A 15,989-nucleotide genomic window follows, 5' to 3' on the forward strand; every position below is an offset into this window, starting at 1 on the left:
ATCAAGCCTTAATAAAGAAATCATTGTAACGATCAGTGGTCCTCCTTCAGCTGCACAACATCCTTCATCAGCAAGGAATCAAGGCTTACTGTAAAATATCAGGGCTGTCCTGTTATATTCCCATTGTACCATTTATCAGCACTTCTACCTGTTCCATTTACATATGGAGTGTAGGAGGAATGGTTGTTTAAATGCCTCTGTGTGTGTCATAAGTGCTCTAATGTTATCTTTGCAATCCCTACAAAAGCGACATGAAGGAGGTTGTAGTATGTTGGTAGGTTACTCAGTTGTAGCTGGTTACTGAAGCTTGGGAAGTAGGCTTTCACGGGGTTGTTGCATTGATATTCAAGCAACTGCCACTGTGATGTTCTCCCATGGGTCAAACAAACTTTTATCATTCATGCTGCCCTTTGTTGTATAGGTTCAATATTTCATGTTAGTCCATTTGGTATAGGTCCCACAAACTTTTGTTTTAGGTTGGGTCGCACCATTGTTTTGTAAGCAGTTTCCTTTGTAGCCTAATTGCATTTTCTTGCTGTTCTACCAATGAACTGAAGTCTGCCTCCTGCTTTACCTGTGACTGAGCTTAGGATATTGTTCCATTTCATACTTCTGAAGATTGTTACACCCATATATTTATTTATATGAGTTGATTAATTCCAGTTGGCTCTGATAATGTAGTCGTGGGACATTACTTTTTTTTTCATTTAGTGAACTGTACAATTTTATGTTTCTGAACATTTCAAGCAAGTTGACAATCTTTGCACCACTTTAAGTATACAGGGTACTTTTCCGGCTCAATATTGTGTAAAAATCAACACCCATTTCTTTTAGGCACTGTTTATAATGTATGTGTTTTACAGATTTTTTGTTGATATCAGGTAATGCAATACACTTTCTAAACAAATTAAAAGTATTTTGAATATTTTTGAATGTGCTTAGGGTTATTAAAAAATTACAAAGAAATTGATACATTTTTTTTTTTTTTTTCCAAATGCTTCCTCTAATTGGGTACCATTTAATCGAATGTTACACATTTGAAGGAGACCTAATTTTTACCACATATGCATGACATGAGGGCTGAGGTACTAATTCCACCTATTATGTATATTACAAGGATAAAAAAATATTACATCTTACATTTTAATTTTTATAATTTTTTCCTAATAAAAATGTTATTTTTTTCTATAATTTAGTTGATTCTGCAATGAAGCTTAGGTCTAATACATAAATATGGACTATTGCAAGTTACAGGTAAAACACTAGAGTAATGCTTTGTAAACTTTAGGAAATATTTGTACCTGAATTCTGAAAAATACAACTTGTGGTAAATTGTGAATGAAGGTATGAGTCCAATCAAACTGTGCCTCAGAACATTCCTAAAGTATAGTCTTCATCCTGCAGCATTTCTTCATCTTTAAGGTTCCTCTTGCCATTCCTTTTAGCACTTCTTGCTTCTTTGGCAGCTTGAAGAGCAAATCTTTCGGCTTCATGCACCTGTTGTCTGTCACACCCAAGCAATTGATCTTACATATTAGGGCATTTTTCCCGAGGGCATGCAGCTTTACTGTATGATTACATGATGATGGCGTCCTCTTGGGTAAAATATTCCGGAGGTAAAATAGTCCCCCATTCGGATCTCCGGGCGGGGACTACTCAAGAGGATGTCGTTATCAGGAGAAAGAAAACTGGCGTTCTGCGGATCGGAGCGTGGAATGTCAGATCCCTTAATCGGGCAGGTAGGCTAGAAAATTTAAAAAGGGAAATGGATAGGTTGAAGTTAGATATAGTGGGAATTAGTGAAGTTCGGTGGCAGGAGGAACAAGACTTCTGGTCAGGTGACTACAGGGTTATAAACACAAAATCAAATAGGGGTAATGCAGGAGTAGGTTTAATAATGAATAGGAAAATAGGAATGCGGGTAAGCTACTACAAACAGCATAGTGAACGCATTATTGTGGCCAAGATAGATACGAAGCCCACGCCTACTACAGTAGTACAAGTTTATATGCCAACTAGCTCTGCAGATGATGAAGAAATTGAAGAAATGTATGATGAAATAAAAGAAATTATTCAGATTGTGAAGGGAGACGAAAATTTAATAGTCATGGGTGACTGGAATTCGAGTGTAGGAAAAGGGAGAGAAGGAAACATAGTAGGTGAATATGGATTGGGGGACAGAAATGAAAGAGGAAGCCGCCTGGTCGAATTTTGCACAGAGCACAACATAATCATAACTAACACTTGGTTTAAGAATCATGAAAGAAGGTTGTATACATGGAAGAACCCTGGAGATACTCAAAGGTATCAGATAGATTATATAATGGTAAGACAGAGATTTAGGACCAGGTTTTAAATTGTAAGACATTTCCAGGGGCAGATGTGGACTCTGACCACAATCTATTGGTTATGACCTGTAGATTAAAACTGAAGAAACTGCAAAAAGGTGGGAATTTAAGGAGATGGGACCTGGATAAACTAAAAGAACCAGAGGTTGTACAGAGATTCAGGGAGAGCATAAGGGAGCAATTGACAGGAATGGGGGAAATAAATACAGTAGAAGAAGAATGGGTAGCTTTGAGGGATGAAGTAGTGAAGGCAGCAGAGGATCAAGTAGGTAAAAAGACGAGGGCTAGTAGAAATCCTTGGGAAACAGAAGAAATATTGAATTTAATTGATGAAAGGAGAAAATATAAAAATGCAGTAAGTGAAACAGGCAAAAAGGAATACAAACGTCTCAAAAATGAGATCGACAGGAAGTGCAAAATGGCTAAGCAAGGATGGCTAGAGGACAAATGTAAGGATGTAGAGGCCTATCTCACTAGGGGTAAGATAGATACCGCCTACAGGAAAATTAAAGAGACCTTTGGAGATAAGAGAACGACTTGTATGAATATCAAGAGCTCAGATGGAAACCCAGTTCTAAGCAAAGAAGGGAAAGCAGAAAGGTGGAAGGAGTATATAGAGGGTCTATACAAGGGCGATGTACTTGAGGACAATATTATGGAAATGGAAGAGGATGTAGATGAAGATGAAATGGGAGATATGATACTGCGGGAAGAGTTTGACAGAGAACTGAAAGACCTGAGTCGAAACAAGGCCCCCGGAGTAGACAATATTCCATTGGAACTACTGACGGCCGTGGGAGAGCCAGTCCTGACAAAACTCTACCATCTGGTGAGCAAGATGTATGATACAGGCGAAATACCCTCAGACTTCAAGAAGAATATAATAATTCCAATCCCAAAGAAAGCAGGTGTTGACAGATGTGAAAATTACCGAACTATCAGCTTAATAAGTCACAGCTGCAAAATACTGACACGAATTCTTTACAGACGAATGGAAAAACTAGTAGAAGCCAACCTCGGGGAAGATCAGTTTGGATTCCGTAGAAACACTGGAACACGTGAGGCAATACTGACCTTACGACTTATCTTAGAAGAAAGATTAAGAAAAGGCAAACCTACGTTTCTAGCATTTGTGGACTTAGAGAAAGCTTTTGACAATGTTGACTGGAATACTCTCTTTCAAATTCTAAAGGTGGCAGGGGTAAAATACAGGGAGCGAAAGGCTATTTACAATTTGTACAGAAACCAGATGGCAGTTATAAGAGTCGAGGGACATGAAAGGGAAGCAGTGGTTGGGAAGGGAGTAAGACAGGGTTGTAGCCTCTCCCCGATGTTGTTCAATCTGTATATTGAGCAAGCAGTAAAGGAAACAAAAGAAAAATTCGGAGTAGGTATTAAAATTCATGGAGAAGAAATAAAAATTTTGAGGTTCGCCGATGACATTGTAATTCTGTCAGAGACAGCAAAGGACTTGGAAGAGCAGTTGAATGGAATGGACAGTGTCTTGAAAGGAGGATATAAGATGAACATCAACAAAAGCAAAACAAGGATAATGGAATGTAGTCTAATTAAGTTGGGTGATGCTGAGGGAATTAGATTAGGAAATGAGGCACTTAAAGTAGTAAAGGAGTTTTGCTATTTGGGGAGCAAAATAACTGATGATGGTCGAAGTAGAGAGGATATAAAATGTAGGCTGGCAATGGCAAGGAAAGCGTTTCTGAAGAAGAGAAATTTGTTAACATCCAGTATTGATTTAAGTGTCAGGAAGTCATTTCTGAAAGTATTCGTATGGAGTGTAGCCATGTATGGAAGTGAAACATGGACGATAAATAGTTTGGACAAGAAGAGAATAGAAGCTTTCGAAATGTGGGGCTACAGAAGAATGCTGAAGATTAGATGGGTAGATCACATAACTAATGAGGAGGTATTGAATAGGATTGGGGAGAAGAGAAGTTTGTGGCACAACTTGACCAGAAGAAGGGATCGGTTGGTAGGACATGTTCTGAGGCATCAAGGGATCACCAATTTAGTATTGGAGGGCAGCGTGGAGGGTAAAAATCGTAGAGGGAGACCAAGAGATGAATACACTAAGCAGATTCAGAAGGATGTAGGTTGCAGTAGGTACTGGGAGATGAAAAAGCTTGCACAGGATAGAGTAGCATGGAGAGCTGCATCAAACCAGTCTCAGGACTGAAGACCACAACAACAACATTAGAGCCACATTTCATACCTAAATTTCTCAGGACTTCCAACCTTCCTATCACTCCATCATTGAAACATATCACTGCATCTAGTACACCAACTTTTAATGTATTTAGTCCTACAAAAACATTCTTGGGTAATTTTTCTCATGTGCAATGGCTGAAACTTTCATTTGTTTTCTGAGTACCCCAATGAAGACATTTACTGAGCAAAACAGGGTCACTCAGGTGTTTAAAAATTGGTTTTATTTAATTCATAACAGTGTCAAGAATAGATTGCTTATGATGGTATATTTGACCACTTTCTATTGCTTTTTGGTAACCACATCTGGAATCTGTTCCTTTAGGGCAAAGTCTGTGAACAGGGTGGTCATCTGTGGACAATGTATGAAAGTAGGTGGCCCTTACAGCTTTTCTCATTGCTGGAACATCATTCAGAGGTGCAGTTTGTCTAATGGCAAGTCCGTAATAACTCTGAAGAAGGTCTATTTCAGTTTCTGTCAATCTGCTTCGACCAGACGGAGATTTTCCATCAGATTGCAACTTTCCTTTCATTTCTCTTCGTAGCTTCCTCAATCTAGCACCCATCCTCTTTTGCACATGTCCACAACACTCCAGTTTTGTTACCAAGGTATCACCATAAACATTGAACTCATTAATTTTATTGAAAGCTTCAGTGTCCCCATCGCATAGATACTTCATATATCTTATGTTATAAATGGGCACTGACCTCTGAAATATTTATATTAAAAATTAAGAAATTCTTCCAGCTGTATTTAAGGTGTTGATTTTATTTTGGCAGCCTTAAATACAGCTGGAGGAATTTATTCATTTTTAATATAAATTTATACCAGCTTACGTCCCACTGTCCTCCATTTCAAGTATGGGTGTACGAAGATCTGAAATATTTTGAGCTCCGTCACACTCTATACCTCCACTGTAACCATCATAATTCGTAGAACACTGATGTTCAGTATATCCTTCAGTGTTACCATGGCAGGTGTGGCAGTACACTCAATGTCAACAATTTTTCCGTTCTCCAGTGAAGTAGCACTTACACCACCATTCAAGGAACGATATCCTTGACATTGCCGTGTCCCATCAAGTTCAACAGCAATGTCCCTGGTTCCATTAATATTTACAGTTTCCTCTACTCCATGTTTTATAGATGCTTTAGACACAACCACCAAGGCACCTAAAATTATTTTTATGTACTTTCTGACCCTACTGGGAGGAGGAGGAAGGTCCATCAAACCACAAAATGTTTGAGCAGCATTTTTTCCTTCTCCTATTGCATGCATTGCATAAACCAACTCCAATTTCACATCATATGAATTATGCACAATGTTTGAAGTCATTTTCGAGGTAGATTTATTGCAGAATCTACACAGAACAACTAATTTTGACGCTAAACCCTTCCTGCTACTTTGTTGTTCAGTTATTTCCAGACAGCCTACACCATCACATTGTTTACATTTCACCACTGCCTTTATCAAAGAAGATAAGATGCCCACATCTAAAAAAATGGCTGACATCGAAATAAGTGTCCAAGGAATAGAAAAGCAACTGGAATCACTCGATAGAGGAAAGTCCACTGGACCTGACGGGATACCAATTCGATTCTACACAGAGTATGCGAAAGAACTTGCCCCCCTTCTAACAGCCGTGTACCGCAAGTCTCTAGAAGAACGGAGGGTTCCAAATGATTGGAAAAGAGCACAGATAGTCCCAGTCTTCAAGAAGGGTCGTCGAGCAGATGCGCAAAACTATAGACCTATATCTCTTACGTCGATCTCTTGTAGAATTTTAGAACATGTTTTTTGCTCGCGTATCATGTCATTTCTGGAAACCCAGAATCTAATCTGTAGGAATCAACATGGATTCCGGTAACAGCAATCGTGTGAGACCCAACGCGTTTTATTTGTTCATCAGACCCAGAAAATATTAGATACAGGCTCCCAGGTAGATGCTATTTTTCTTGACTTCCGGAAGGCGTTCGATACAGTTCCGCACTGTCGCCTGATAAACAAAGTAAGAGCCTACGGAATATCAGACCAGCTGTGTGGCTGGATTGAAGAGTTTTTAGCAAACAGAACACAGCATGTTGTTATCAATGGAGAGACGTCTACAGACGTTAAAGTAACCTCTGGCGTGCCACAGGGGAGTGTTATGGGACCATTGCTTTTCACAATATATATAAATGACTTAGTAGATAGTGTCGGAAGTTCCATGCGGCTTTTCGCGGATGATGCTGTAGTATACAGAGAAGTTGCTGCATTAGAAAATTGTAGCGAAATACAGGAAGATCTGCAGCGGATAGGCACTTGGTGCAGGGAGTGGCAACTGACCCTTAACATAGACAAATGTAATGTATTGCGAATACATAGAAAGAAGGATCCTTTATTGTATGATTATATGATAGCGGAACAAACACTGGTAGCAGTTACTTCTGTAAAATATCTGGGAGTATGCGTACGGAACGATTTGAAGTGGAATGATCATATAAAATTAATTGTTGGTAAGGCGGGTACCAGGTTGAGATTCATTGGGAGAGTGCTTAGAAAATGTAGTCCATCAACAAAGGAGGTGGCTTACAAAACACTCGTTCGACCTATACTTGAGTATTGCTCATCAGTGTGGGATCCGTACCAGGTCGGGTTGACGGAGGAGATAGAAAAGATCCAAAGAAGAGCGGCGCGTTTCGTCACCGGGTTATTTGGTAACCGTGATAGCGTTACGGAGATGTTTAATAAACTCAAGTGGCAGACTCTGCAAGAGAGGCGCTCTGCATCGCGGTGTAGCTTGCTGTCCAGGTTTCGAGAGGGTGCGTTTCTGGATGAGGTATCGAATATATTGCTTCCCCCTACTTATACCTCCCGAGGAGATCACGAATGTAAAATTAGAGAGATTAGAGCGCGCACGGAGGCTTTCAGACAGTCGTTCTTCCCGCGAACCATACGCGACTGGAACAGGAAAGGGAGGTAATGACAGTGGCACGTAAAGTGCCCTCCGCCACACACCGTTGGGTGGCTTGCGGAGTATCAATGTAGATGTAGATGTAGATCAACAACAACAAATCCACTACAAACAGCCTCATTTTTAACACAAAAATTTGAATCAACAGGAGGCATACCATGTGAGAGTTTCTTCCATGAAGAACTGATACATAGGTTACCTTCAACAGTGTGGCTTGCTTTGTTTGTGAACTGGTTACCACGGAATTTCCTTTTATTGAATTTCTTGATCGGTGGCATAGTTTGTATTTATTGCACACTAAAGGATATGTACTTCCACAAATATGTGTAGCACTTGGGCTACAAACATTCAGCAACACGTGAACAAACTGCTTCAGTGAAACAAAAGTAGATACTAGCAAAGATAATCATTTACAGATACTAGAAACCTGTACTGTTACCAACATATACAATGTATCGTATGTATAATTGCTAAAAACAGAAAGTTCACAGTTCTTTTTTAAATAAAACTGGTTTCTGTAACAGAAATAAAGGGGTCGTAGTGGCATACATGACCATAACTTGAAAATTTGGTATGTATAGGTCATTTTTCATTTGAAACCCTATGATGTATATATCAATGTAATCAGGAAAGACTATAGAATTTAATAAAGTCATAAAAAAGTTCAATTTTTCCACCATTTATAAGTACCATGTATCCTTAAAATCTTATCAGTTGATGCTTGCCAACCGTAACCATGTACATTCGTTGCCTGGTTTCTGTAAGTGTAACATGTGTCACTAATTTTGTGCATGATGCTTGCATGAGAGTATTATGGTAGACATATGCATTTACACGTGATTTGCACTTGGTAATGACACTTCTACCAAAACTGCCCTATTCGTGGAAAATGAAATTTTTAACAGTCATGTGAAATGTGTGTCTTCAGTGGATAAAATTACTCAGGAATGTCAGTGAGATGGTATTAGATGGCTCAAAGGAAATTTTATAATAGAAAAAATTGTAAACAATAAATAGAAACTAATGATGTGAAGATATGCCATTTTTCAGTTAAGATAGCAATACCACAAAACTAAAAACTGAGAGAAACCTGCACAGACTTTTCAAGAGTTCTTCAAATATATCTGTACTCTCTAAAGTTGACTGAGAAACACATATAGTTATTAATGAAAAACATGGCATTATGGAGGTAAAGTCAGACGAAGCACCCAAAGTCACTCAACGTATGACGAAAGTAACAGTGCCTAGAGATGATTAAGTGGTTAAACTGGACAAACATTAATACAAAAGAAACGTGAAAAACTTTTTACAGAATGTGTGCCAAACAATAACTCTATTGTACCTTTTGTTTCTCAGGTTTTTCATTTATTGTTATTGATTCTAATAATTACATATGTACTGTCATAAAACAAAACTTCCGTGAAGAGTTTCCCGTTGCTGGAAATATTCAAAAGGGATTGTTCTTGACAAACACACACAATTTATGTAGGAAAGATAGACTGCTGATCACAAGAGTGATTTGCTTGTGTTTAAATATGTTGGTAAAATATTTCATTTGAGATCTTCAATTGTACGTAATAATGCCTCTACTTTTCTTTACAGCAAAGACACCACCAGTTCTAACTACACAGAAAAGTGATTCTCAGAGCACTGACACATCTTCCCAGATGGAGGTTGACGAAATGCTACCATGTGAAAAAAGTGCTTCTACTTCACAGATGGATGTAGACTCTGGCATTGAGAACATGGAGGTAGAAGATTCACGTGAAGGCACAGGCCTGAGGCACCGGGTAAGATAACAGATACTTGAAGTTGTTTATTGCATTCATCGTACAATGTCAGAAAATTCCAGCACTTTATCCACAAAGTTTTTCTGTTCTAACCATTTACTTACTGTGCATAGACTCCTCTGAAATACTCTCCTCCACCATTGATACACCACTTCCACTTCTGGAATCAAAAGTAGTCTCTGGCTGGATCGCGCGAAGCGCCCTCTGTGAATTTTCTTCTCTCTCATCCATCGTTGCAAATCTTCATCCTTTCAAAGGAGTTTTCAACTTTGGATATAAAAAAAAAGGTCTGCAGGGGTCACGTCTACATCTACATCTATATGTACATGTACATCTATGCTTTGCAAACCACCATGAGGCGCATGGCAGAGGGCACACCCCTTTGTACCAGTTATTGGGGTTTCTTCCTGTTCCGTTCATGTATGGCAAGCAGGAAGAATGATTATGTGAGTGCCTCTGTGCCTGTAGTAATTATTATATTCCCAATCCCTATGTGAGCGATACATAGGGGATTGTAGTATATCCCTAGAGTAATTATTTAAAGCCAGTTCTTGAAACTTTGATAATAGACTTTCTTAGGATAGTTTATGTCTGTCTTCAAGACCTTGCCACTTCGGTTCCTTCAGTATCTCTGTGACACTCTTCCACAGATTAAACAAATCTGTGACCTACATGCTGCCCTTCTCTGTATACCTTCATATCTCCTGTTAGTCCTATCTGGTATGGATCCCACACACTTGTGCAATATTCTAGGATGGGTTGCACTTGTGATTTGTCAGCAGTCCCTTTTCTAGACTGATTGCACTTCCCTGATTGGGGAACAACAAACCGAAGCCTCCCATCTGCTTTTCCCATGGGGTCTGGAGAGTATGGAGGGTGAGACCACAAACTGATTTGGATTTTAGTTCATTAGTCACGCACTAACAGGGATGAATGTGTGGGCATGTTATCGTGATGCAAGAGCCATGAATTGTCTCGCCACATTTCAGGCAATATCCTTTTCACATTTTCTCGCAGGCATCACAACGCATCCTGATAGTACCACCGATTAACAGCTTGTCCCTGTGGCACAAATTCATGAGGAACTAATCCTTCAAAGTCGGAGAAACCCATCAGAGTGGCATTGACATTTGACCTGACCTGACAAGATGTTTTTGGTGTTGGAGAACATTTCCCGACCCATTGTAAATATTGAACCTTGGTCTCAACATCATAACTGTAGACCCATGTCTCATCACCAGTTATGATTGTCTAAAGGAACATTTCATTCTTATTTGTGTGATCCAAAACTCTTCACAGATTGTGAGGCGAATGTCTTTCTGGCCTTGATTCGTGAGCCATGGGATGAACTTGTGGCAACATGATACATTCTGAGATGCTGTGTCAGGATTAAATGACATAATCCAACTGAAATGTTTCATTCTTCTGCAATCTTTCAGAGAGTCAATCTTGGATTGGCATGCACAGTTTCATTGATGTTGCTGACATTGGCGTCGTCAGTAGACATTGAAGGGTTTTCTGAATGATGGTCATCCTTAACTTCCATCCGGCCATTTTTAAACCGTGTGAACCATTTTTAACACCGAGTACAGCTTAAGCACTGATCTTTGTAGGCTTCCTGCATAATTAGGTATGTCTCTGTAAAGGTTTTCTTGAGTTTCATGAAAATTTAATACTGATGCATTGCTCCTCCAACTCTGTCATCTCGACATTTGCAAAATGTGCAACACAACATTCTACTCAATATAGCACTTACAGCACTGAACAATAACTAACAGACATACAACGGTGAAACTTCCGCCAGTTACATATTAAACACAGGCGTGTGCATGGATGCTAACCGCATTTTGCTCCAACACACCATTGGTGTAAAATTATGAATGTTCTGGAATTTTTTGAACAGGCGCCGGAGAACAGTATCTTATGACTGTGTTAAATCTAATTAACTAGATGTGCTAAGTAGTGGAAAAACTTAAGATTACCGCTTGATCTGCACAGAATGTCTTAAATACTTTTACAAATTGTGACAAAGATCTCTCATGCCGAAATATGGAAACAATCCAGTATAAATGTTAAAAAAAAATAACAAATTGTCAGTTTCAAATATTAATGAACAAACCATTTTACAAAATTTTCTGTTCAGAAACTCATTTTAATTGTGCGTGTACTCATAATATTTGTGGATATATGAAAATTTTGCCATTGTATACCAGGGATTGGTAACATCATAGTGGTAGGTTTGAAACTGCAGTCTACAATTATCCCTTCGTCCTGTAATACACCTTCCACTAACAGAAGAATTCACAGTCTAACGCTTGAAATATGTGCATCGTACCAAGTAGCATGTGAAGTATCTGTGTTTCTGCATTAGGGCAAGTTCAAAATGTGACTACCAGTGATTTAGATTTCACACAGTCTGAACCAAGTATCGAGAAGGAAATCAGTACCCATAAATCAGAAAAGATGAGAAAATAAATTTTTTCTTCCAACTTCAGTGAACCTACCATGAAATGTTTTGCACAGAACATGGACTTTTTAATGAGTGATCTGAAGCCTTCTGAAAGACAGTCATATGATTGAGGTAAAAATAAACCATTCAACTTCATCCAAAGACATAATGGAGTGTGACTGTGTAAGTCCAGACACCAGACATGTACTAAACTTTTCTCCTGTGGATTTTGCTTTCTTTCAGCATGCAGGTTTTTCCAAAATTAGTACTATTAGAATTTGATATGTAGGATGCACAAAACCAGAGTTCTTATTCTTCAAATTTGTGACAAAGGCTTCTAACATTTCTTTCTAAAATAGTTTTCTCAATATAAATTTTTTATTCAATTTGAGATGAAAATAGACATGAATGCAGACCCATTACACTTCTTTAGAGAGGAACTGCATATGCCACCTGAAGATATCAATATTGCCAAATCATCTCTTACACAAATCATAAAAATCACCAGGTCACCGAAAAGAAGTAAATGTTGTGGCAGTGATCATGTTACAACCTAAGCACTAAAGTTTTACACTGATTTAGTAGTGCCTCACCTGCACGCCCCACCCTCTTGATGCTTGACATCCGAATTGATCACGCACTGGGATGTAGATAAATTAACAAAAAGTCTCAGTTCTGCTTACTGCACCCTTTCATTCTGTTGACCTGCAGAGTGCATTGCTAGCATACCTTGGCACAATACTATTGTATGGCATAATCTTCTGGGGCAAGGCAGCTAATGTCACATAAGTATTTATTCTAAAGAAGAGTTCCCATACATATCCTCCCTAATGGTATTTGTGATTATCAGCAAGGGCCAGTTCAGGATGAACCATGCAGTTCATAACTTCAATACTGGATGATGATGATGAGGTTCCATACTCTGAGGAGCGTAGGGAACGATGCGGGAGACCCGCACCACCGACTAGGCAAGGTCGTAGCGTAGGTGGTTGGCCATTGCGTTCCTCCAACCGTAACGGGGATGAATGATGATGATGAAGACAACACAACACCACCCAATCATCTCAAGGCAGGGAAAATCCCTGACCCCGCCGGGAATCGAACCTGGGACCCCGTGCGCAGGAAGCGAGAACGCTACCGCAAGACCACGAGCTGTGGACACAATACTGGAAGTGAAAGGAATTTCTACACAGTGTGCATCCCTATCCAGGATTCAGAATAGATATCTACACTGTTGACTCAAAACATTTTGACTACTGCCCACTGTGAGATGTAATGCCACTTGGTGGTAGTGCAGGCACGTGACACAGTAAGGAAATTACGTAAGCGGAGAAGAGACGTGAGGAATCATTCTAGCAATGATGTTATTATTGTTGTGGTGTCCACTCCAGAAACTGGTTTGATGCAGCTCTCCATGCTACTCTATCCTGTGCGAGCCTCTTCATCTCCGAATGACTACTGCAACCTACATCCTTCTGAATCTGCTCAGTGTATTCATCTCTTGGTCTCCCTCTACGATTTTCACCCTCCAATACTAAATTGGTGATCCCTTGATGCCTCAGAACATGTCCTACCAACTGATCCCATCCTGTAGGCAGGTTGTGCCACAAATTCCTCTTCTCGCCAATTCTATTCAGTACATCCCCATTAGCTATGTGATCTACCCATCTAATCTTCAGCATTCTTCTCTAGCACCAAAGAAGCTGCTATTCTCTTCTTGTTTAAAATATTTATCGTCCATGTTTCACTTCCATACATGGTTACACTCCATACAAATACTTTCAGAAAAGACTTGCTGACACTTGAATCTATATTCTATGTTAACAAATTTCTCTTCTTCAGAAACGTTTTCCTTGCCATAGCCAGTTTCCATCTTATATCCTCTCTACTTCAACCATCATCAGTTATTTTGCTCCCCAAATAGCAAAACTCATCTAATCTAGTTCCCTCAGCATCAGCTGATTTAATTTGTCTGCATTCCATTATCCTCGTTTTGCTTTTGTTGATGTTAATCTTATATGAGGCGTGTTTTTTAAGTAAGTACCGTTTTGAAATTAAAAAAAGATGTGCTAAGATATCTCAATAATTTTATTTTTACATGAAAGTGTGTACCTTAATCTACAGACTGACGTCATTACAGTCTGATTCTTCCTTGTTTACGTTGTCTACTGAGTGTTTAAAATGCCTCAGATAATCATGAGTCCTGCCGACTTTGAAGTACTCGCTGGTATAAGATTTCTTAGTGCTAAAGGCCTAAAAGCGATCGATATTCATCATGAGATCTGTGCAGTTTATGGAGAAAACATTATGAGTGATGTAATTGGTTCACTCTGAGACACCTGGACACTTCCTGTGTTGAGAGCCCTTTCTGGTACAAAGTAACAATGGGTACGCAATTGAACTATGGTATTGACAGTCTAGGCATGGTTGAACTACAGACAACACGAACCGTGTACCTCCTTCCTGGCGGAATGACTGGAAGTAATCAGCTGTCGGACCTCCTCCATATAACAGGTGCTGCTCATGCATGGTTGTTTACATCTTCGGGCAGATTTAGTGACACCTCTAAACTGTCAAAGGGACTGTGCCTGCGATATAATATCCACAATCAACGTCTATCTTCAGGAGTTCTGGGAACCAGAGTGAGGCAAAACTTTTTTGATGTGTTTATAATCTACCTGAAACCTTTCAGTGTCTCCAGGCCTTTTCCACATATGCAACCTTCTTTCATGATTCAAACCAAATGGTAGCTGTGATTAAGTTATGCTCTGTGCACAATTCTACCACACAACTTCCTCTTTCATTCCTTACCTCCAGACCATATTCACGTACTACTTTTCTCCAGTTGAGTTCAAGTCCCCCATGACTATTAAATTTGTGGTAGGTGTGGGCCTCATGTCTATCTTGGCTACAATAATGCATTCACAATGCTGTTTGTAGCAGCTTATCTGCATTCCTGTGTTTCTATTCATTATTAAACCTACTCCTGCATTACCCCTATTTGATTTTGTGTTTATAACCCTGTTCACCTTACCAGAAGTTCTGTTCCTTCTGCCACCGGACTTACTGATTCCCACTATATGTAGCTTTAACCTATCCATTTCCCGTTTTAAATTTTCTAACCTACCTACCCAATTAAGGGATCTGACATTCCATGCTCCCATCTGTAGAACACCAGTTTTCTTTCTCCTGATAATGACGTGATCTGGTGTAGTTCCCACCTGGAGATCTGAATGGGGCACTGTTTTACCTCCGGAATATTTTACTCAAGAGGACACCATCATCATTTAACCTTACAGTAAAGCTGCATGCCCTCGGGAAAAATTACAGCTTTAGTTTTTACTTTCTTTCAGCCGTTTGCAGTACCAGCACAACAAGGCTGTTTTGGTTAATGTTACAAGGTAAGATCAGTCAATTATCCAGACTGTTGCCCCTGCAACTACTGAAAAGGCTGCTGCCCCTCTTCAGGTTTGTCTGGCCTCTCAACAGATACCCCTCTATTGCTCTATGGTACAGCTATCCATATTTCTGAGGCACGCAAGCCTCTCCACTAACAGTGAGGTCCATGGTTCATGGGAGAAGGCTTTACAAAATCCAGTCAAAGTGGCGGATTGCTATGGTGAAGCTAGTGAGCTATAAGTGTGCTACTCTCATGAGCATTTCTGCAGAGCGCTTGAAGGACAGTGAAATCACCAGTAGGCAGTCAGATGTTCGACATCCTTGCCTGATCACAGAGCCTACTGTGTAAAGCAGGATAGGCAACAGGCTGTGGCAGATCTGACTACAGAATACAACGCTGGTGCAAGCACAAGTCATGTGGAGCACATCACTTGGCACAAATTGCTGAATATGGGTGTCTGCAAAAGACAAGCCTCCATTTGTTCCCAAGTTGACCTTAAGACATCATCAATTATGGTTGCATTTGGTACAGGATCATTGAGGTTATACTGTGAATCAGTGGAAAAGTGACACCTGATCAAGTGATTCACATTTCTTGTTACACGGTATTGATGCCACAGTACAGATACGCCATCATGCAGTTGAACGGCTGCTCAGAATGTGCAGCATGCAACAAGCCATGGATGGAGGACAATGGGGACAGTATTATGCAGTGGGGGGCATTCTCATAGGCTTCCATAAGACATATGATAGTAGTCTAAGGCACCATGACAGGTGTGGACGAAGTGAATATTAATTGCAGACCTATTTCTATCCCTTTACGTTT

General features: G+C 39.7%; 1 protein-coding gene across 1 annotated transcript in view; it reads left to right on the top strand.

Moving 5' to 3' along the window:
- The window catches only part of LOC126457252 (ubiquitin conjugation factor E4 B), a 284,736-nt gene that overhangs the window by 24,784 nt on the left and 243,963 nt on the right, over positions 1–15,989 (top strand). Inside the window, exon 5 of the mRNA XM_050093409.1 lies at positions 9,128–9,315. Within this exon, the coding sequence (XP_049949366.1) occupies positions 9,128–9,315 (188 nt within the window). The remainder of the gene's footprint in view (positions 1–9,127; positions 9,316–15,989) is intronic.

This window comes from Schistocerca serialis, chromosome 2 (genome assembly GCF_023864345.2).
Source record: "Schistocerca serialis cubense isolate TAMUIC-IGC-003099 chromosome 2, iqSchSeri2.2, whole genome shotgun sequence".
In the NCBI taxonomy this organism is placed as follows: Eukaryota; Metazoa; Arthropoda; class Insecta; order Orthoptera; family Acrididae; genus Schistocerca; species Schistocerca serialis.